This window comes from Phyllopteryx taeniolatus, chromosome 4, assembly GCF_024500385.1.
Source record: "Phyllopteryx taeniolatus isolate TA_2022b chromosome 4, UOR_Ptae_1.2, whole genome shotgun sequence".
In the NCBI taxonomy this organism is placed as follows: domain Eukaryota; kingdom Metazoa; phylum Chordata; class Actinopteri; order Syngnathiformes; family Syngnathidae; genus Phyllopteryx; species Phyllopteryx taeniolatus.
The window spans coordinates 32,364,539-32,388,823 of record NC_084505.1 but is presented as its reverse complement, the minus strand read 5'-3'; the positions used below and the strand labels follow the sequence as shown (position 1 = coordinate 32,388,823).

Genomic DNA, 24,285 nt, shown 5'->3' with positions numbered 1-24,285 from the left:
GAACAAGTCAACGAAATTGAAAAAAAACACCCGGACTCACCCCTCATTATTCTCGGGGACTTTAAAAAAGCTAAACTCAACCAAAGTCACTGATGGTGTAGTGGTACACTCGCCTGACTTTGGTGCAGGAAGCGTGGGTTCAGTTCCCACTCAGTGACGGTGTGAATGTGAGTGCGAATGGTTGTACGTGTCTATATGTGCCCTGCGACTGACTGGCGACCAGTTCAGGGTGTAGTCCGCCTTTAGCCTGAAGTCAGCTGGGATAGGCTCCAGCGTCCCGCGACCCTAACCAGGATAAGCGGTGTTGAAAATGGATGGATGGATGGATGGATAAACTCAACCACGAACTCCCTAAATACAAGCAGCACATCGACTGTCCTACCAGGGAAAATAATATTTTAGACCACTGCTACACTACGGTAAAAAACGCATACCGTGCTATACCTCGTGCAGCCCTGGGCTCGTCTGATCACTGCTTAATTCACTTAATACCGACGTACAGGCAAGAACTTAAATGCGCGAAGCCTACAGTGAAAACAGTGAAAAAGTGGACCAATGAAGCCAAGATGGAACTTCAAAGCTGTTTAGACTGCACAGACTGGAGTGTCTTTGAAAATTCAGCTGGCAGCCTGGATGAATATACGGACACTGTCACATCCTATATCAGTTTCTGTGAAGAGGTTTGTGTACCAACAAAATAATTTCGCACATTCAACAACAACAAGCCGTGGTTCACTGCTAAACTTAAGCAGCTTCGCCAAGCTAAGGAGGACGCATATCAGAGCGGGGACAGGGCCCTGTATAATCGAGCTAGAAACCAGCTGACTAAAGAAATTAACATTGCATAGAGGAACTATGCAGCAAAGTTGGAAAAACAGTTTAGCGCAAACGACTCTAAATCAGTCTGGCATGCATTCCAATCGCTGACTAATTACAAGCGACGATCCCCCCAAGCTGAGAACAATAGCACACTAGCCAACGACTTGAATACCTTCTACTGCAGATTTGAAAAGGACAGTTTCACACCACACACCCACCCGGCCGCACCCGCGACCACAATCACACCTCTGACTTCTGCGTTAACCATTCATGAACAGAATGTGAGACGCATCTTCAACCAACAAAAGATTAACAAAGCGGCAGGCCCGGACCATGTGTCCCCATCCTGCCTCAAAGTCTGCGCGGACCAGCTCGCTCCAATCTTCACTCAGATCTTCAATAGATCTCTGGAACTGTGCGAAGTTCCATCCTGTTTCAAACGCTCCACCATCATTCCAGTCCCCAAGAAACCTGCAATCTCGGGTCTGAATGACTACAGGCCTGTCGCTTTGACATCTGTGGTCATGAAGTCCTTTGAACGTCTCGTGCTGGACCACCTCAAGAGTGTCACAGGTCCCCTGCTGGACCCCCTGCAGTTTGCCTACCAAGCGAACAGGTCTGCGGATGATGCAGTCAACATGGGACTGCACTTCATCCTAGAACACCTCGACAGTGCAGGGACCTACGCGAGGATCCTGTTCGTGGACTTCAGCTCAGCGTTCAACACCATCATCCCTGAACTCCTTTCATCCAAGCTTCTCCAGCTCAGCGTCTCACCTGCCATCTGCCAGTGGATTTACAGCTTTCTGACGGGCAGGACACAGCAGGTCAGGCTGGGGGAGGCCACCACATCCACACGGAGCATCAGCACTGGGGCGCCCCAAGGTTGTGTCCTCTCTCCGCTGCTCTTCTCTCTCTACACGAACGACTGCACCTCAGCGAACCCGACTGTCAAACTCCTGAAGTTTGCAGATGACACCACTGTCATCGGCCTCATCAAGGACGGTGACGAGTCTGCATATCGACAGGAAGCGGAGCGGCTGGAGCTGAGGTGCGGCCGACACAACCTGGAGCTGAACACGCTCAAGACTGTAGAGATGATCGTGGACTTCAGGAGGCATCCTTCGCCACAGCTGCCCCTCACGTTGTCCAGCTGCCTTGTGTCAACCGTCGAGACCTTCAAGTTCCTGGGAATTACAATCTCTCAGGACCTGAAGTGGGCGACCAACATCAACTCCGTCCAGCAGAGGATGTACTTCCTGCGGCTTCTGAGAAAGCACGGCCTGCCACCGGAGCTGCTGAGACAGTTCTACACAGCGGTCATCGAATCAGTCCTGTGTTCTTCCATCACAGTCTGGTTTGGTGCTGCTACAAAAAAGGACAAACTCCGACTGCAACGGACAATCAAAACTGCTGAAAGGATTGTCGGTACCCCCCTCCCCACCATTGAGGACTTGCACGCTGCCAGAACTAAGACAAGGGCGTGCAAAATCCTCTCGGACCCTCCGCACCCCGGTCACCAGCTCTTCCAGCTCCTTCCCTCAGGTAGGCGCTACCGATCAATGCAAACTAGAACTGGTAGACATTCCAACATCTTCTTCCCTCTTGCGATCAACTTCTTAAACACCTAACCTATAATTCCATTACAACAAGCTGGCAATTTTTTGACTTGAGTTCGTTGTCACATTTCTGTGGGGCCAATTATGTATTACTCGTGCACTCACTGTAGTTGTCTCGCCATGCTGCACTATTTGCATATACTGGCCATTCATGCCAGAGTAGCATCTGCTCCATTTGCACACTGATTGAGGAGTATCTGTAACATTTGCACAACCAACATTGTCCCAGATTATCGCGCTACTCGTCACTTTAAACCGCATACACTCCTTGAAGTCTCAGCGCCCTTTGCACAATGGTCATTGCACCGGACTATTGCAATATTAGTCATTCGAACTGCTCTAAGTGCTAGAGGACTCTGCATCTTTTTGCACAATTGTTTTTTGTCAATGTCTTTATGTCTCCAAAGTGTTCTGTAAATTGACTGTCTGTTGTACTAGAGCGGCTCCAACTACCGGAGACAAATTCCTTGTGTGTTTTGGACATACTTGGCAAATAAAGATGATTCTGATTCTGATTCTAAACAGAAACACTATGGTGCTAGGGACAAAATGGCGGACGAGGCACGGGTGTCGTAAAGTCGAACCGTCGGGGCCCTTGACTGCAATACGAGATTTATGAAGAACGGTTCTGGCGGCCAATCGAGTCAAAAACGTGATATTGTCAAACATTTGCTCATCGGTTGTTTAGCTAAACCCTTTTCAAAGTACATATAGCAGAACACAGATAATCTCATTACGTTTCAAAAAATTTCAAATTTCAAAATAGCCATAAAGTTATGAGACAATTCTAAAATAGAAATGGATATTTCTTCCCATGTATGGATACAACTGAAGATAGTCATGCTAAAATTAGTCTTATAATTCGTGGAAAACAAAATAGATGGTTACCGTATTTTCACGACCATAAGGCGCACTTAATAGGCTTAAATTTTCTCCAAAATGGACGGGGCGCCTTATTATGCGGCGCGCCTTATGTGTGCACCGAGTTCCAAAATCTGTAAATGTTGTTGTGTGACTTTGATGAGCGCTCCGCTTGACTGGCTGGGAGCATTTCCTGCCGACACGCTGCTTTTATAGAGGAAAGGCGGACGTGCCTGAGGACAGTATGTGGACGTTAAAGGGGGAAGGTTGCGCGTGAAGGAGGACGCTAAAGGCATGCCCCCAGTTGGTATATAGTGCCGGTATGTGCATTGTGCAAAACAACATCGGTTTGGCTAAGGACCCCCGAAAATGGCACCTACGAAGAGACACTCTTACGAAGCACAGTTTAAACTGCAAGCTATCAGTTACACGGAGGAACATGGGAATCGAGCAGCCGCGAGAGAATTCAAGATCAACGAATCCATGGTTCACAAGTGGAGGAAGCAGGAAAATGCCGGCATCATTGCTGAACAGCACCCCGGGAACGAGACTGACTCCGACAATGACGAGAGGGAAGCCGGCATGTTTGATCGAAAACTTGCCCAGCTGTTCATTTCGGATACAGAAGATGAGGACTTTGATGGATTTGTGGATGAGGGTTGATTAAAAAAATAACGTGAGTACATTGTTAAATACTTCACTAAAGTACAACTGAACTCAGTTTTGCTCCCGCTGCCTTTTTAAAAACATAAGCTAGCATGCATGCTAGTGTATATTTTAGCGTGCATGCATGCTACTGTATGTTTTACGCTAGCGTATGTTTTACCATGTCTGCGCCCAATAATACGGTGCGCCTTATGTATGTGTTAAATACAGAAATAGACCCCATAACTGAGACTGCGCCTTTTAATACGGTGCGCCCTATGGTCGCGAAAATACGGTACTCTGTTTTTGTTTCAGGCGAGAGGGGTTTATGATGGGGCATCATTTTTTTCAATTGTTTATTCTGTACAGTATATGGTCCAAAATCTCATGAGCAGAGACCTGGATCAATAAGTAAAAGGTCATACATTTATTCTGTTGATTTACTCTTTTGGCACTGTTTGTGTGGACTCTTGTCTTGTTTCTCTAGTTGGAAGGCTTTTTGTATCCAATTTTCGGATGCAGTCTTCTCCTCCAGTTTCCTTAGCAGTGAGTTACAGGAGAGCAGAAAGACAACAACCCCTCTTACACAGAACACACAGCACCCGCTGATGCTCGCACTGATTTAGCTCGCTGTTTTGCACTTGGGCTTCTAGCTTAACTTTGCCCGAGTGGGTGGAGTTCCAAGCTGAGAGTTTTTTTTCTGCAGAGCAGGTGGCACACTACACTTTTATTACCTGTTTAGCATGTACTTCTGCTGTTGTTGTCATCCCACTTAACTTAGAAGTACACAAACACATAACAAAACCATGGAATAAGGTTGTATTCCTGTGACCAGAAAGTCACAGAAAGTCTTGGATCACCATGGTGGAACTGTTAACACAAGCCGCTTGTTTGTTCGGCCATCTGTTTGTTGGTTAGTAGGCTGCTTCCTGTTTCATGGATGATGTCAACCAGCCATACTGTTATAATTCTGGGGAATGTGATGCCATAGTGACTACATAAATCCATTTTCTATATCGCTCGTTGTCATTAAGGTTACGGGTGATCTGGAGCCTATCCCAGCTGACTGTTGGCGAGAGGCGGGCTACACCCTGCACTGGCCGTCAGTCAATCATAGGGCACATATAGACAAACAACCATTCACACTCACATTCACTCCTATGGGCAATTTAGGGCCTGATTTGCTAATACACACGTACACGTTTGCACGTGCAAAAATGGGTGAAAACTCGATTGCTTACTCAAACAGTGGAAGTTGACCTACAATCGTGCGCATCCAGGAACACACAAAATTGCCGTACAGTTCATTTTGTGTGTTCTAGGAGGAGTGCATGCAAATAGATCAATTTAGCATCTGCAATGCATCGCAAGTCGCACTGCTGTGCGTAACCATGACGAGGCTGGCGCAGACAAAATGACAGGCAACAGGGAAAACTGATCTTTTCTGCTCATTTTTTAAATGGCAGAAACAAAGATTATCGTGACATATCATCTATGCTCTTAGGCCAGTCACAAGAAGGAGTCATGCCATATCACCTTTGACAATTGGTGCTGACCTCTTTCAGAGCAGTTTTTAGAGTGCGCTGTGCCAAGTTTTAAATCCAATGTTATGCAGGAGGGGCAGTTACTTCCAATTCACACATAATTTGAGTTGGCATTTAGGGGGTTGCTAGCTTATCCAATACGATCGTAGTGATAGATTTCTTTTGTCTTGTGTTTGCTTGTATTCCAGCAACACTTACAATTCCATCACTTCAAACGTAATTGTTCGCATGTGGTTGCTCTCCCAAATTTTCCATGGTGGAAATTGCATGCACGCTAAAGTACAAAATCCTTTTTTAAATGTCTGCGGTGCAGTTCATTGGTTGGTCAACAAAAAATTGTAAATTGAAGCATGCTTTTTGTGAAAATATTATATTTTCTCCATTGCTGATCTATATGTAGTGTCATGTTCCTCTTCTTTGCTGAATCCACTGTCTTTTTTTTGTCACACTATTTACATAGCCTTATGTATGTGTTAAATACAGAAATAGACCCCGTAACTGAGACTGCGCCTTTTAATACGGTGCGCCCTATGGTCGCGAAAATACAGTACTGTGTTTTTGTTTCAGGCGAGAGGGGCATCATGTTGGGGCATCATTTTTTTCAATTGTGTATTCTGTACAGTATATGGTCCAAAATCTATCACTATAAATATAAATCCATCTATAAATCACTATTTACATAGCTTACTCTGTCAAAACAAAACTTCCAAAAAGTTAAAACAAACATCCGACTGTGTGGTTTGTACCGAAAGATAGGGTCAATGCGAACGATGTATCGACTTGAAAATGTAGCTGCAGGCTTTTTTTTTATATATATAAAGAGTGAGCGTATGCTCAAGTGTGTGCATGTGTGGGTGTGAGGTTACAGTGTAATGTAGATGAAAATGTTTTCGCCTGTGGGCAGAGTGCTTGTTTCCTTTGCATTGATTTACGATTAGCGCGGTGGCGAGTGTATCACTTAAAAACTCTTGTTGTTCGAGAAGATGATGGGACTAACGACACTATGAGGTTTGGTGTTCGTAATAAAGCCAGATAGGCTAGGCCACAGTTGTCAAACTGGTGGCCCGGGGCCCAGATCCGTCCTGCCACATCATTTTATGTGGCCTGCGATAGCGAATCAAAATTGCTCATTGTGTTCTGGTGTAATACCATTGAGATATTTGCAAGCATTTTTTTGTTACCAGTCCCCCTTTGAAAATAAATGTAATAGTTGAAAAACATGTTTTAATAGGCTTCTGATTTCGAAACTGGTTATTCATCAATGTGTTGTGTATACTTTATTAGAATATATGTCGTAATCTTTCATTTATATGGGTCCACAGTCGTAGCGGCCCTCCGAGGGAAGTCATAACTACGATGTGGCCCGTGACAAAAATGAGTTTGACACCCCTGGGCTAGGCTAATAAGTTCAGCGAGGAGAGGCTTGAATTTACCTGCAATCCTAATGAAGACAAGCTCTATCCAAAATGGATGGATGCGTGTTGTCAAATAAAGGCCTCCCCCGGCCTACACCTTGCCGCTAAAGATGCTTTGTACTCTGGGCAGTTGAGTAAATGAAATTCCCTGGCAGCGATATGACCTAATTTTTAAACCTGCTCGAAGATATGCACTCAAGTAGCTCAGTGAGTGACATGTTAATGGGCCTTCGCTCTCCTTCCAAACAACCTGCTATATGGATCTACATCTACAGTGTTTACTTAATGCAAGGCCGTCCGTGCTTTGAGAGAGGCCGTTCAAGTGCCCCTCAGGTGAAACAGATGCTGTCAACGTGTCACTGTGTGAATTCTACCGGACTCTCATTGATTTACTCTCCTTTCCCTCTATCTGAGTGCACCGTCAGCTCCATTTGCTGATTTGGACTGCCTGACAGGCTGACATGTTTGCTTGAGATCGCCCACATGCTTTAGCCTCATATTCGTTGCGATCTGGTGGAAAAGTAGTCTGATAACTTTATCTATCGAGGAAGATATTGAATAGTTTCTACGAACAAGCCAAAGCGCTTCATGACTCCTGAGATGAAGCAGACTCTCGGGCAGGTGAGGGAATAACGACAAGGCCTTGGAGATGAATGTCTGACTCTTAACGAAAATTGCAATAGGGCTTGGTAGGATTAAAAGACCTATTTTCTTCATTTTCTTAATCTAATTTGGTAATTTAGCCCTCAGGGCTCATTTGTTATGAGGATTCAATAGCCATCCTTGTGCACGCAGAGCTATTTTCTTCAGTCGTGTGCACTGACAATCACTTAGTGAAGTTGTAAAAGCTGGAAACACAGAGAGTTGGCCTTAATGTCTTCTACGTTTGTTCTTACGGTCACGTATGAGCTAGAATTTGATAAAAACAGTCGACTAGAGTAGTGAAGATGCTTCAGCCCACATACAGTATTTAGGTTCATTTAAGCAGCTTAGTGAGAAAGACACGTCGACTGTACTTACACGCCAGGTTCAAGTCCCCAAATCTGATTTAATGCCTGTGTCCGATATTTTTTTATTTTTCCTCCCAAGGTTAACGTACAGCTTTGAAACACAAATCTTTTTCTGTGCGCCTTTGTGAACGTCCTCTGATGCGTAGGAGAGGCAGAAAGGAGGCGAGCTACGTTTGCTGAACATACAGCGGGTGGAGAGAAACGTCTCCTTTTTGTGTGTTTACTGGTCTCCTGGTCTCCTCACCTCCTGCCTTCCGTTCACCTTTTCACCGCTTGCCCTCCTTCGCCTTTTCACTCTGTGCTGTCCAGGGCCCCTTTACTGTACTGTCACTGGCCACAACATCTACAAGCTAATGGGATACAATGCAAGAGCAAGGTATCGAAATTTGACACTTTCATATCCATTTACGTAAATATAATGTTTATTATTGTGCTTGTAGTTCGCAGTGGTGTGCAGCTATTAATGAATAATAATTATTTGCTTTGGTCAAGGTGCTGTTCTTTCCAGACGCATTATGATTCATGTGGTTGACTGGTTAAGAATGAGGCCTATGTACGTAGGACACCTTCCCTATATGGATGAGCATGCCTTTTGCGGGTAGAACACGCTAATGGTCCCTAATGGTGCAGTCACTAAAGGAAAGGTGTTAAAAGCAGAAATGGAAGGGGAAATATTTTAATGCATGCCCAAATGGGCATGGAATCTTTATTACTCATGGCCTCTCTTTTCACAAAGAATCGTAATTACTGTCGTTTCCGTGCGCAGGTCTGTACCTGTACAGTGGTTTTTTCACTTCCAGGTTAAATTTCATACATGTTGTATTATTCTGATCTGATTCCTATTATTGTATTTTGTCAAAGTAATACTTCTCTGACAGTGTCACTCAAACCTAAGGAATGGAATCTTTTGGATGCAATTGGGGCAAAGTGGCTAATTTGCGGTCTAAAGAAGCACAACATCTCGAAAAGTTAGGGTTACAAGTCACAGTTGAGGTTTGAAATCAGGGTTTGAGCCAAGGTTAGTGATTCAAAGTAGAATTTCAAGCCTGGTTTAGGGGTTCAAGCCTGGGCTAGTTAGGTCAAGTTAGGTTTTGAAACCTGGGTTATGGTTTGAAATTGGGGTTTCAAGTCTATGTAGGCTTTCCAAATAGGGTTACAAATCATGGTAAAGATTTGACACGTCTAGCATCTCAGGATATACGAAAAAGTCTCAAGGACCCAACCTGGGTCCTTAATACCGCGATTTTGGGCAAATGCCAGCGCTCGAACTCCTACGAGGGGACTTCGCAAAACAACATCGGTTTGGCTAAGGACCCCCGAAAATGGCACCTACGAAGAGACACTCTTACGAAGCACAGTTTAAACTGCAAGCTATCAGTTACACGGAGGAACATGGGAATCGAGCAGCCGCGAGAGAATTCAAGATCAACGAATCCATGGTTCACAAGTGGAGGAAGCAGGAAAATGCCGGCATCATTGCTGAACAGCACCCCGGGAACGAGACTGACTCCGACAATGACGAGAGGGAAGCCGGCATGTTTGATCGAAAACTTGCCCAGCTGTTCATTTCGGATACAGAAGATGAGGACTTTGATGGATTTGTGGATGAGGGTTGATTAAAAAAATAACGTGAGTACATTGTTAAATACTTCACTAAAGTACAACTGAACTCAGTTTTGCTCCCGCTGCCTTTTTAAAAACATAAGCTAGCATGCATGCTAGTGTATATTTTAGCGTGCATGCATGCTACTGTATGTTTTACGCTAGCGTATGTTTTACCATGTCTGCGCCCAATAATACGGTGCGCCTTATGTATGTGTTAAATACAGAAATAGACCCCATAACTGAGACTGCACCTTTTAATACGGTGCGCCCTATGGTCGCGAAAATACGGTACTCTGTTTTTGTTTCAGGCGAGAGGGGTTTATGATGGGGCATCATTTTTTTCAATTGTTTATTCTGTACAGTATATGGTCCAAATGCCAGCGCTCGAACTCCTACGAGGGGACTTCGCCCAAATAAGCGCCGCAACGAAGAAGGTATACTAGACAGCTGAGCGATGTTTAATTACCAAGCTTTTTTTTTTTTTTTGCCTACGGAATCTAATGTGGGCAAAGCGTGCTCCTAAATTTTGAAAATCGTTTTTTTAAGGATTCGCCGCATAGCATTAATTTGTAGTTGTCATCGTAAAGTATGGATGCAATGCTTTGTGGAAGCGTGTAGTGTTTTGTTTGCATGCTTGCCACCAATCTTTACAAGATGAGGAGAACATAAACAGTTGACTCACAACTCGTAACTACCAGGTCCACGGTGTGAAGTCCACTTAAAACTCAAACTGCAACTGGGAATAGTAAAGTAAACATTTCAGGTATTGAATCTGTTGTTTGTGGTGTTTTTATGGATTGCTTCCATTATTACTTATTTTCTTATTTCTTTAAAAAAAAAAAAAAAAAAAAAGAAGTCAGGGCGTTTGCCATTGAAAAGCACAATGCGTGTGCGCGCATCAGGAAGTCGTACCTGTGTGCTTTTTATTGTCGGCGTTATCTCGCTGAGCCACGGTGCCGAGGTCACCCACTCTGTGGCCTTGTGGAAGTTTGAATGAACTTTAAAGGTGATTGAGGAAGAAAGCCAGTGATTTAGACAGTGCATTAATTACAAGTCACAAAGCTGGAGAGTGTGTAGGGGGGAGAAGGCAGTAAAATGTTTTCTGACTCAGTGAAGGGGGCTGTTAAAATATCCCACAAACACATCAGGGTTCATTACTGCTGTAACCTTTACCATATTTCTTGTTTTCACCTCTTCTCCCTCCCATTTATTGCTCTCATTTGCAGTCACATATATTGCCTATATTTCTAAGGCTGGGGGGAATAAAAAAAAAAAATCAAGATTTATGAAGCAGAACTAAGATGTAAACGGAGGACTTGGATATATTAACATGGCTTGGGGCCCAAATTGATTGAAATGCCTGATTGTTTTAGATGTAGAGTATTTGGTTCAAATACAAAGTAGTATTAAGAACAAAAGTCCGAATTCGAGGGCTATTACAACTTCCCATAGCATTATCCCTGTAATGTTCCAATAATAATTAAAAAATAAATCAATTTCATGACTTTATTTAAAAAAAAAAAAAAAAAGCAATTTTTCCTGTAACACACCAATTTCTTTCTCATACAAGATTTTTCTACAAAAAAAAAACAAATTATTGTAACATTGTGTCTTTTTGTCGCAAAATATACAATAAAATTTTGCCGTCCTGTTATAGCAGCTAATGAACAGCCAGTGGAAATGGGAAGGCACTGAATAACAATAAGTCACGCACTTCATAACCTCATTGTGTAGCTCCGTATTCCCCAATTAGCGAGTTCAACGAGCATGCATGCTTCCCTGTTATCATTGTAAAAGGCCCGGATCCAAGTCGACAGCCTCCGCGGCTTCTAAATAGTTGATGCACATTTTTAATGTGTTGGCAGCCCGCTTCTATTATTTCTTCTCATTTGGGTGAGCTCCAGCAGGCTCATTATTGAGATGTGCAATTGTTGTTTTTTTCGCCCTTTGGTTTAGTATGCGCTATAAGACCTGCGGAAATATTGCTTTCTTAAGTGGTTGATGGATTCATTTTGAACAAGCAGCAGCGGTCATGTCATACTGACAGTTGGAGTCTTTTATTGTTGTTCTAGTATGAGACAGGCTCACTTGATTTTTTTGTTTCTTGTATTGTAAAGCAACATTTATGTTAATATAGAGAATGTCCGAAAAATTTGACTTCATTTGAAATATGAACATCCGAGTAACTGCATGTCCTATGCAAATGACCTGGAATTTTTTTGGCATACCTCGTAATAAAAATAAAATAAAATATAACCCAAATATTATATCCAGTGGCCAAATAAATTTCAGTGGCCAGAGGAAAAGAAACTACAGGATTGCCTCAGTAGCGGGTTGTGAAATCTAAAATAACGATATAAATACTACAGGGTTTTATTGTAGACGTTTTTACTGTATATGGTACTACGATACATATCGTTATATGCCACAGCTCTGCTACAATATATGCATAATACATCTCAGATACTCATATACCACATGTAAACACTTTTACATCCATTTAATGTTGAAAATCAAAATCATTTATTTATTGATACTCCAACAACATATTCAAACGGTGAGAGTTTTATAACAGATTTCACAAATCTTTTTCCCCTTTTCCCTTCCTCTTTCATTGTTTTTGTGCCATGTCCAAATCTGCTTTCCAGTTTATACAGTGTATTTTTATTGCATTCGCTTTGCCTCTTCAGTGCCAGTGAAATACAACTTAAACTAACATTAATTTAAGATTATTTGAGAATTGGCTATGTTATTAGGACTATGAAATGATTTTTTTGGGGACACCTTGTATTTTGGGTGTATGTAAAATTGAAATTACCATCATCTGAATGAATAATTCATAACAAAAGCATATTGAGATTATTGAATAAATATCTCTTTTGTTTGAACAAGAATCACTGATGCAACAGTTTGAGGCTTCCTCGCCCACGTTCTTTTTTTTTTTGCGGGTTGGAACTTAAAACAAAAGTTCTTCCATGATAATTGTTCGAGGCACAGCGAGAGGATTAAAGAGTACTCTGTAAATATGTTGTAGAAACAAAAACTAGAAGACAAATCTTCAATCTCAGGCTGTTTTAACAATAGCGCCATTTAAGCTGTGCGTGGAAAATCACTAAAGCAGTCAGTGCAGAGCGACTGGCAGCAGAATGTCACAACCTACTGGCTGTGTTCCTATTGTCACTGCTTAGCTAGACAGTTTAATACTGTTGTAGAAAAAATATATATGTTCATTACATGCTACATGTTGCCTTTATCTTTGGCGGACTACACCTGAAGGTAAACCTTTATGCATCAGATTGATGAGATTGACTATGAAATGTACATTTTTAATTGCACCTCTGTGGTAGTTGCAGCACACAAAAAAAGCAAAAGACACTTTTGTTCGCTTTTTTCCTTCATTCTCATTAACCATCCATCCATCCATTTTCTGAGCCGCTTCTCCTCACTAGGGTTGCGGGCGTGGTGGAGCCTATCCCAGCTATCATCGGGCAGGAGGCGGTGTACACCCTGAACTGGTTGCCAGCCAATCGCAGGGCACACATAAACAAACAAAAATCATTCGCACTCACATTCACACCTACGGGCAATTTAGAGTTGTCAATTAATCTACCATGCATGTTTTTGGGATGTGGGAGGAAACCGCAGTGCCCGGAGAAACATGCAAACATGCAAACTCCATACAGGCGGGGCCGGGGATTGATCCCCGGCCCTCAGAACTGTGAGGCAGATGCTCAGACGTGCCGCCCATTCTCATCATATTAGTGTTTTTTTTGTTTTGTTTTTTTTGGTACAAGTTTGTCATCTTGCAATTTATGTCTTGAAAAAACGACTATGCGAGAAAAAAATAACCAATAAAATTAAACATTTTCTCAAAAAAAAACAAAAAAAAAACTTTACCACCCTTTTCTTGAAAATATACAGTAGATTGCTTCCATCTCCTAATATTACATGCTCTGATAGCATAATGGTACATGCTGCTGCCTTTAATGCAGATGGTGCGGCTTTGATTCCAAAACACTGCTGGTCCCAAGCACAGATAAAAACAGGTGGGTTGCATCAGAAAGTGTATTCGGTGTAAAACCTTTGCCAAACAAATAATGCGAGCGACTTACTGTGATTTATTGCAGTCAACAAAAAGGAAACAGAATTTCCTGCATTGTTGCTGCCAATGTAACTCCCAGTCATCCTTTCTAATTTCTCTGGTAATGATCTATAACGTCTCCAAGCCAGTCACAGATGGTGTAGTGGTACACTCGCCTGACTTGGGTGCGGGCAGCGTGGGTTCAGTTCCCACTCAGTGGCGGTGTGAATGTGAGTGCGATCGGTTGTCAGCGTCTATATGTGACCTGTGACTGACTGGTAACCAGTTCAGGGTGTAGTCCGCCTTTTGCCCGAAGTCAGCTGGGATAGGCTCCCTAACTAGGATAAGTGGTGTTGAAAACGGATGGATGGATGGTCTTCAAGCCAAAGCCACATTGGTCTTTTGCAAAGAAACTAATTTCCTTAATCCATCAACATAGAGTTTTCTCTATTTATTTAGATGTGCACGTGTGAAATGTCTAAGGTTGGGGGAGCAGACCGCAGCCGTGCCCGCCATCCCCGATAGGCAGTGTGCCGCCTCTTTAAAGCATGCTATGTGGACCACAGGTAGGCTTGTGGCAATCAGGGCTGAGGGAAGCTTTATTTTGGCAGATTCTCTTCCAAAATTTTAGCGGGCAGACACGCTTCCACACATCGGTGGGAGGCAAACACACAACTTCCCGCTCTGGACTGACACAGCGAGCAGCATTCAGCGCTCCTCGCTGCCGTTAGGAGCGAACGTTTGCTTTGGTGTGTTCCACAGTGGCTGTGAATAAACCCTGTGTTGGACTGTGATTGCTTTTTAACGGTTCATATCGACTGAATACTCCACTGTAGGTAAACGTCACTGTATGTTTCATCAATGCCAACCGCACTCTAAGTCAATACTGTTATTGTATTATATACATACAGTGGTACCTTTACTTACACATTTAATTTGGTCTGTGTGAACAAGATCTATATATATATATATCCATCCATCCATTTTCTGAGCCGCTTCTCCTCACTAGGGTCACGGGCGTGCTGGAGCCTATCCCAGCTGTCATCGGGCAGGAGGCGGGGTACACCCTGAACTGGTTGCCAGCCAATCGCAGGGCACATAGAAACAAACAACCATTCGCACTCACAGTCATGCCTACGGGCAATTTAGAGTCTCCAATTAATGCATGTTTTTGGGATGTGGGAGGAAATATATATATATATATATATATATATATATATATATATATATATGTTGTGAGAAAGTGTATAACTGCCTTCCAGCTAAAGGAATTCTGTTATTATTTTTTTGGGAAAAGAAATCCAATAAATTGAGGCACTCTAATCTCTACTGCTGGAGCTACTGCAGACACACATTGGCACATTTCATTTATTTTCTGCCGGGTTTCTTCCGATAAGAGCGCTCCATGTGTTCATTTAATGGGAAATCAAGCCTGAGACCTCCCAGTTTGAAACAAACGAGCGAGGCGAATCACCGCAAACATCAGCCCGTGTCATCGTCAGTAATTTCACGTGCAAATGGCACATTTAAACGGAAAAATGCAAATGAGGGGGGAAGAAAAACCACTGAAAATGAACACGTTCTTTTTAACTCTACAAATGTGAAGATGTTAATGCTCTATCTTAATTGGCCTTGCTGCATTCTTAGAGCCCCATGCTGAGCTATTCTGTTTTTGAATGTTATTAACTTCATCTGCCCAAATTCTCTCAAACCGCCAGCCTTGTTCATGACAGACAAGACGAAGAGAGCGCCGTCCTTGTCTATTAATCAGCATCTGCTGAATAAAACAGTTGAAATGAAATGGGCTGGCCGGCGCAATTAATGGGCTTAGAAGCTTCAAATTGCATTTAAGACCCTTACGGTGATGTTACAGATTCTGCGCATGCTTTGACTTGCCTAGAGAGAACATGTGAGAGGTTAAAACAGCGCGCCGTGCACAAGCAGATGACCAGGCAACGCGTTGAGTCTTCGGCTCTTGTCTGCACCCTCCTGGGAAATCACTCGGAATAAAATTAGACCTGAGATATTCTGTAAGCGAGAGTGTGTTGGTCGGGGTGTATGTCAAAAAGCTCTTGTTATATGACTGATGAGATCCTCTCTGCTCATCGCTGCTCTTCTGCTTCACTTTTTGGAGGATTAAACCTTGTTCACTTTCCAACACTAACTTGCAAAGATCAACTCCCGAGACAACGACAAAGTTGATTTACCATAATTTCTCGTGTATAATGCGCATCCCCAAAGTTGACCTCAAAATTCTGGAAAACCCTTATACCTATGTATAATTCATTTTTACAATGCATGAATTTGCTTCTTCCCAAATGATCAAAACATGAAGTATTATCTGTATTTCGTTAGTTTTTTCAAATAACTATTCTGAAGTTAAGCACTTTATTTGAACATGTAAAACTTTCTTTTTATTTACTTGCTCTCATATTGCAATTCACAGCCCTACTTTTATTTAGTAAATGAGAAAACACACAGTTGTGGGGACCGGGTTTCAAATCCCGCCCCCGCCTGTGTGGAGTTTTCATGTTCTCCCCTTGCCTGGGTAAGTTTTCTCCAGGCGCTCCGATTTCCTCCCACATCCCCAAAACATGCGTGGTAGGTTGATTGAAGACTCTAAATTGCCCGTAGGTGTGAGTGTGAGTACGAATGGTTGTTTGTTTCTATGTGCTGTGCGATTGGCTGGCGACTGGTTCAGGGTGTACCCTGCCTCCCGCCCGGAGATAGCTGGCATAGGCTCCAGCAGCCCGCGACCGTAGCGAGGAGAAGGGTAAAGAAAATGGTTGGATGGATGGATGTTGTCATAAGGCGACCACACATTTAATTTATATGGGTTCGCAGTCATAACGGTCTTCCCGGGTAAACCATAACTACAATGTGGCCCATTATAAAAATGCATTTGACACCCCTGCTGTATACAGTAAAAAAAAATTAAAAATAAATAATCTTAAAAAGTTATAGTGTAAGCACTAATAAATCGTGTTTGACTAGTTTTGTAGCACTGGTACATCAGGCTCCATCACTGATTCAACAGAGATCATTGGAAATATAAATACTTAATACATGATGAAACAACTAATAAGCAGAAGAAGGGTGAAAGGCATAAGTGAAAACATGGACAAGTGAAAAGTATATATTTTAATCGAGTCGCCTCCTAAGACTAGTTCCAGCCGAGATTGCACTTTCAGAGGAATCGCTCCCTCTTAACACATTCCATCATCCTTCTAAAGAGGCGCAGTCGAGAGTGTTTTTGACATATTGTGAGGCCACTTCTACCGCTACCTCTTGGTATGGGAGCTGTAATAACAGCGGCCCTAACAGCTACGCTACACCTCGGCGGAGTGCTGTCAGGAGATCTGTGGAGATCACCAGAGGCTTTCTGACATACTGTATATGTAGTGCCCTTCGCATGGTAATGAAGATTATCACAGACCCTCACACCCTCTTTTGAAATTCTTCAATCCCTTGCTGGAGAAATTACCAAATCGACCATTTATAGATGCCATGGCCAACTGATAGATTAATTACATTTTAATTGTTTGTTAATGAGCTTCTGTTGCACACGCTACGCTATTAATTCTAGCTGGCAAAGGTTGAATATGCCTTTTTTTGTGCTTTTTTTTTCTTTTCAATTGTGAAAAAATCTGCCGAACAGTCATTTTTTTGTTGCACGCACAGTGTCTCTAACCCTTGCCTACAGACTTTTCTTCAAGAAATTGTCTATACCCACAATATTCACTTTTATACACATTGCATATCTTATCCCACTTTATGCCTTTTTAATATGGCCTAAAATCCTGAGTGCATCTCTCAGGGTCGTACGCATCAGAACACAGAGTATAGTAGATACAGAATAAATAAGACAGCCATCAGGCTTTAATATGCTTTCTTCTGCCTTTTCTCATATTGATCATGTCTTACCGCTACAACTCATGTTTTTCCCAAAACATATTGGGGTTTCTAGTCGCTGTCAGCCTGAAAAACACAAGTAGCATCAATAAACCATCAACCTGCGCTTCCGGAGTAGCAGCACCCCCTTCCCAGAACAACGGGTTTAAACACGGTATAAAACATATCCAACTTCTCAGTCCCTCAACATGCTACACAAACAGCTTGTAAGAAGCACTTCTGAAAAATAAAGTCCGTGGAGATGATCCTTTGCCTGTGCTAGTGATTGGAGCTAGTTTGCAGGGGAAATGACGACGGATAAGCAGGACAAACGCACGACTACACACAAAAACAATGGCTGTCAGAAATAGGCTGGCTAATCCGTCTCCCTGTCTGGCGCTCGCATTCAATTGTTGCTTTGCTCCTTGTGATTTTCGAATGTGCCAAATACTCTCTCCTCTCCAGGGTCTTAGATTGAACAATGTACCTTCCTGAATTTTGTTTGTTTTGTAACCACCTCTATGCGTGTCTCTTGCAGCGCCATCGCCTTGGATAATCAGCTGGTCGTCCTGGCAACGACCACCGCGGATGCGGGACGTTACCACGTTGAGGCCGTGAACGAAATGACGGGTGATAACGTGACGAGCCCTGCCATCTACTTGAGCATCTCGGGTAAGGGCAGGGGGGGAATCAAAGAAGAAAGGTTTTCTTCTTTCATTTTGAAACATTCAATGCATTGTTCATTGGTGTGTTTGGGTATCAGTTGGATAGCACAACTCAATCCATTTGGTTTTCTGTTGTCTTCCCTCATTCCAAATTAGGTTCATTATAGACTCTAAACCCCTCAAACTTACCACCAAAAAAATACCTGTATTTCTCAAAGTACCACCGCCATGACCAACATTAAATTACATTTGCGTGAAAAGCTGAACTGTTCATTAAAAACGAGACAGAGGTTTTATACCTAAAGCCTATATTTAATGTTATTGTAAGCCATTATAATGTTTGAACATTAACATACATACAATATAGGGAAAAAAACTTGACTTAAATACTGAAATGCTCCTGACGTCACACATTATAAGAGTTGAGCACCATCCAATTGAACACCATCTAATTAAAAAAAACAACAAAAAACAGCTAGATGACCATCCAAAAAGATTTTTGGGTGATAGATTCGCCCCTGCGCTGAGCAGCAGCAGAATCCCATCTCCACATTCAGAACCAAAATGAGAGAAATCTGTATTAAGCTAACCTTGAGATGGATGAGAAAGTGGAGCAAACAATTGCAAATTTCAGGCACATCTTACCGAATGATGTGCGATTGGTGGAAAACAAGGAACTGAGACATGAGAACGAATTGCTTTTTTTTCGCTTCTCTGACCTTGCCACCCAATGTAGAGCCTAAGTAGTACAAGCAGGCAAACGAAACGGATTTGATCAATTGTTAATTTTGTGTCTGGCGGCCCGCAAAAAAAAGACGGTGGGCCACAAATGGCTGCCGTGACGTAGTTTGGAGACCCCTGCACAGCACGTGTTGACAGGTTTTGAGCCTCTCTTGAAAATGTTGTTTAACTCCAAATGGTACCACTTTTGGGGCGAGGCTCCACCGTAATTACGGGACGAAATTGGCCTCGGCGGAGCCCCATCTTTTAATGACGTTCCCGGAATTATTCTATCACCCCGGTTTCCCCTAACATCCCTCTTTATCTCTGTGGGAGTGAGATGATAGACTACACCATCGACCAACTCCTTCAGCTGAGACGTTCACTGGAGAGAACGAGCGACAGTGAGAGAGGCAGGTAGTGCTCTGTCCCTTGTGGCTGTATATAGGCTTTTAATTTGATTTTCTTTACGGGGTTGTATCCTTTGGCATCCTTTGTCACATATATGCACTGACACACACACGCACACGCAACTTGTTACAGCTGTCAGCATAGAGTGTTCCCCAGGGTGCTTTCTAAGAAATGGTAAGGGGAGCATGGTTAGACTTTACTGATACGACTTGGGTCGTAAAATGTCAGTTTGCTCTTTTGTGTGTGTGTTTGTCTCTTTTTATCAGCTTGTGTTTTCCCACATTAAACTTCCCTCTAGGAAATATCCTTTGCTATAAAACAAGCATGCTAGCTGCCGTTGTTATTGGCATTGAGAGAGGAAGAGTTAAGGAAGGAATTTGGAATACGGGCTAATTTTTATTTTTTTTTTTTACCGAAATGTAATGAGAAATGAAATTGGATGGTGGGACGTCTGAGCTAATATCATTCAGTACAACAGGTTTCCGGCAGTGTTGAACTGGTTTGACTTACATTAAAAAATTCCATTTCAACCACCCGATTTGTTACATGACTGAGCAGGATATAAAGTCACTTGATAAATTACTAGTAATCTATACCTTATACAATGGGTCCTTGGTTTACGGCAAAGTACCATTTCCCAATTTGTTACGTAGGTTGGAACGCGCCATAGTCTCTCACCAACCTACGGTTAGCGCACTAGTAAAGTCATAATTCAAATAAATATTTGTAAGAAAAACACCTCTAGGGCATAAATATAAAATAATAAAGTGAAAAACATTAAGTACGGTCTAAACTGATTATGCCTTCTTGTGCTGCGTGACAGGGTATTCTTACACCGTAGAACCGCTGTATGACTGTACCGTCCTAAACCGGGTATCGCCTTTACTATGCCATCACCATACCATCATAACTAATTATAACCTCAGGAAAGAGCAAACGTGCAAATGCATGAGGAATAGTTTTCATCCCTGGTAGTTAGTTGCTTTTTTTAATTTAGTCGGTTAGTTACTTTAAGCCAGAATACGCAAAAACCACATGACCGATTTCCATGAAACTTTGCAGATGAATAATAAATGTGCAGCGTAACATCCATCAGTTATTTTCTTTCTTCTTTTAATAATTTTACAAAGATATGCGAGGAACTACGTGCGTATGTGTCTTGTTTGGGGGGTGTGGTACCAGAAAGTAATTACAGTTTTCGTATGAGCTAAACAGATCGAGCACAAACTAGTTCTGACTGCAGTGAAATGCAAGCCAGACGTAATGCATGAAGCCGATTACAATAACGCTTCAAACACGTTTTTCCATAATATGATGTGGCTCAGGCGGCACGGTGGCCGACTGGTTAGAGCGTCAGCCTCACAGTTCTGAGGACCCGGGTTCAATCCCCGGCCCCGCCTGTGTGGAGTTTGCATGTTCTCCCCGTGCCTGCGTGGGTTTTCTCCGGGCACTCCGGTTTCCTCCCACATCCCAAAAACATGCATGAATTGGAGACTCTAAATTGCCCGTAGGCATGACTGTGAGTGCGAATGGTTGTTTGTTCCTATGTGCCCTGCGATTGGCTGGCAACCAGTTCAGGGTGTACCCCGCCTCCTGCCCGATGACAGCTGGGATAGGCTCCAGCACGCCCGCGACCCTAGTGAGGAGAAGCGGCTCAGAAAATGGATGGATGGATGATGTGGCTCATGGATCAGCTGATGGATCGTGGTAGTGTTCCGGACTGATTGTGGCAGCTCAAATGGTAATGTAGCTTTGTAAACGTGACCAATTAAATATTCAAATGAAATGTAGTGTTTCATATTCTCTAGCTGAGCCTAGATTTGAAATATCAGGGATTTTCAGTTTTTTCGTGTTCAATTAAAAACAAATAACTTTTTTTTGTTTAACGCCTGAACTGATATTTGAATAGAAAAACTAGGGCTGGGTGATATTGCCTAAAACTAAACAGAAGTGTAAAAATCAAAATGGAAATATTTCTGAATGGGTTATATAGTTCCTGAGCAAAGGGAAATTGATTTAAAAAAAAAAAAAAAAACAACGAACTGATTTAGTAATGTATCTTTATGACCATTTATTGTGCAGATCTCAAAACTAAATTTGGCACTCTATGGTGCACAGTAGTGCGAATGAACGCAAACAACTGATTGCTGATGCAGTATTTAATATACATCTATATATTAATATACTTTTAACCTCAAAGGCTCCTCTTCCTGGCTGAAATGCTATAACGTACTGATTCATCTCCGGCTTTTGGACGTGTCGTGTGTGCCTACTCTGTAGCTGTTCTATTATTTTCTCTCTTTGCTGTTCATAGTTTGTTGCTCTCCGCTGTAACGCGGTTCGAGCTAGACTTCTGATTAAAGTGTACCGGACCACCTAAGCATTTATTCTGGTGTTTCGCTGCTCCACTTAACATTTCACATTAGTTTAGTGCTTAGCATGACTTCTTCGTCGTCTTCTGTTATCGCTTCTTGCTTGGTGTGTCACATGCAGCTACTCCTCGTTCTCCTTTAGCGATGAGCAATTCTTGTCAGTGGTGTAGATTATTTGCCCCCATGGAGGTGATAGCTACCCAGCCACAGCTCGTGCGACGCAAGTTAGCTTAGCATTTCCCGAAGTACTTCACGAGCAATGGGGAAAGCAGGGTGGATGGGTGACTGTTTGATGTGGATGAACTGCTTTTTTAAAACCATCTTGGGGCTGCTTAGAAAATGGTTGGCAACGCCATGGTCAGATGTGCGTGAAGCCATTTTCAAACCGAGGCAAATACAATATCATTAACAAGCGTTATCATGATTGGTCGTTAAAGTCCACATTTATAGCATAGTGCAAATTTATTCAATCTACCGCACACTCCCGCTCTTGACTATGAGGCTGACATAGGGCAGAGCAATAATGCATTACATTTTGGTGCATATTGGAACAAAAATGAAGAAAGAGGAATTTATTTGCCAAGTATTCTGAATTGATAGGCTGAAAAACACATTCTGATTCGTGACATGATGTGATTTCTTGACACATTTCATTCGTGACAAATGAAAGTTTCCACTGTCTTTTCCACCTTCTCTCCTCTGTTTAACAGCCGGCACAGGCGAAGGCGCATTTCCAGAGCTGTCTGTCAAGGCCTCTTTAAAAAAAATAAAATAAAGATAATAACAATAATACAATCCTATAAATGTGCTCCAATAAATTAGAAACCTATTTCCTACTCTCCCTTTTCTTACTTTAATTCCTACTTTGCGCTCTGCAAAGAAGAACAGAGGGAAAGTAAAATTATCAGAGGCAAACACAAAAAGGAAGTAATGAAGTGAGTCATTGGTGGAGAGTGAGAATATCAAATCAGAGCTGCCGCTGAGGACTTTGTAATATTTTTTTCTTTGTGCGCACGAGTAAAACGTTACAGGTGCGAGAGAGAGAGAGAGAGAGAGAGAGAGAGAGAGAGAGATAGTCAGCTTGTCGCAAATCACGCTTCCTCGTGATGGACAGTCCAAATCATTTGACAAATCTGTAGGGCCTGTTAGACGGCGGCGTACGACCGGCCACATGACCTGCCCACGTGACAGATCCATTATCTCCATATGCCCGCCTGCTTTTCCTGGCTGAAGATGAAGAGAAAAAAAAAGAAAAAAGAAAAAAAGCATTAGCTGTCACCCGCGCTCAAGAAGGAACAGGCACAATTGATGGCGGCTCTAAAATAAACAGCTCCTACAGCGCTTTAATGCCGAAGACAGTATATGGCCATAAACTTAACATCCTCATTCACCGATGCGCTACATGTACAGTAGGACATGCTAGAACTATTTTTATTCTATTTATTTATTGCATGATTTAAAAAAATCAAAATAAAGAAAATTAATTCATACACTGTGAAATTTGATACAAAATGTATCAATAAAAGTGTAGTCGCTTAAGTAATGCTGTAAGGAAAATCAACATCCATCCATTTTCTTTACCGCTTAACATGTTCATGGTCGCAACGAGCTGGAGTCTGTCTTGTCTTGTCTTTGGGCGACAAGGCGGGCTACGCCTTGGATGTAGAGACAGACGACCTTTCACACTTGCATCCACACCTATAGGCAATGAGCGGAAAGTCAGAAGCGGTACAAACTTGGATGGATTCAGGTTTCTGGAAGGTTAATTTCCAGTGGGTTTCCTTCAAGGTACTGGTGTCTCCAGGCTCGTTTTGTGTCAGGAAACAGAACTGTGTTTATATTTCATCTCTGCACAGAGGGTCATAACCGAGAGAAATGTTTTCCCCATTCCCTATATGCCGTTGGAATTTTAAATTTGGTACCCGGGGGCTACATGGCTGCAACCCACTCAGGGATAGATTAAATGCAAATTTTGTTGTACCTTCTGGTACAAGTACCTTTAGCTTCCTTGCAAATTGGAGTTGTTAGTCACGACCTAAAGTCAGCTGGGGATAGGCTGCAGTTCACCTGTGACCCTAATGAGGACAAGCACTATAGAAAATGGATGGATAGTGTATGTCTATTACATGACAGAAAACCACTTCCAATTGCCTGAGGGCTTTTATTTTCCTGGAAGTGATAAGAGATGAGCCTCCCTAGTCCAATTAATTAAAGTCCACACATACATCCTATCATCGCTCTTTGATGCACAAGCACACCAACACACCTCAGCCTGTCAATCAAAGGCGCGGCGGCATAGCCTTCATGTCGGCGTGCTTCTTTCCCCTCACTTCAGCACAGTGGAGGTCTTTGCAGATTTCTATTGCAGACCATTAGAGCAAAATATCCCCAAAGAGAGACCCGCCGCACACAGCCACATGAAAGACACACAAACACAGCAAAGACGCGAGCCCGGAGGCGCTCGGCATGTCTTGGACGCCATCAAAGACCAGATGAGCATTTAGGAGAGTAAAGAAACGAGGAGAAGGGAAAAACCAGTAAGCATGGATAGCCAGAGAAAAAAAGAGGTCAGAATGTGGTTCTTGAACAAAGCTGACGAGGTGAGGGAAGTAGCCGCAACGTGGATC

At 42.7% G+C, this 24,285-nt stretch overlaps 1 protein-coding gene across 1 annotated transcript in view; it reads left to right on the top strand.

The window, feature by feature from the left end:
- Positions 1 to 24,285, top strand: part of sdk1b (sidekick cell adhesion molecule 1b) — a 277,239-nt gene that overhangs the window by 116,144 nt on the left and 136,810 nt on the right. The window contains 1 exon segment of the mRNA XM_061771792.1: positions 18,029 to 18,162. Coding sequence (XP_061627776.1) covers positions 18,029 to 18,162 — 134 coding nt within the window.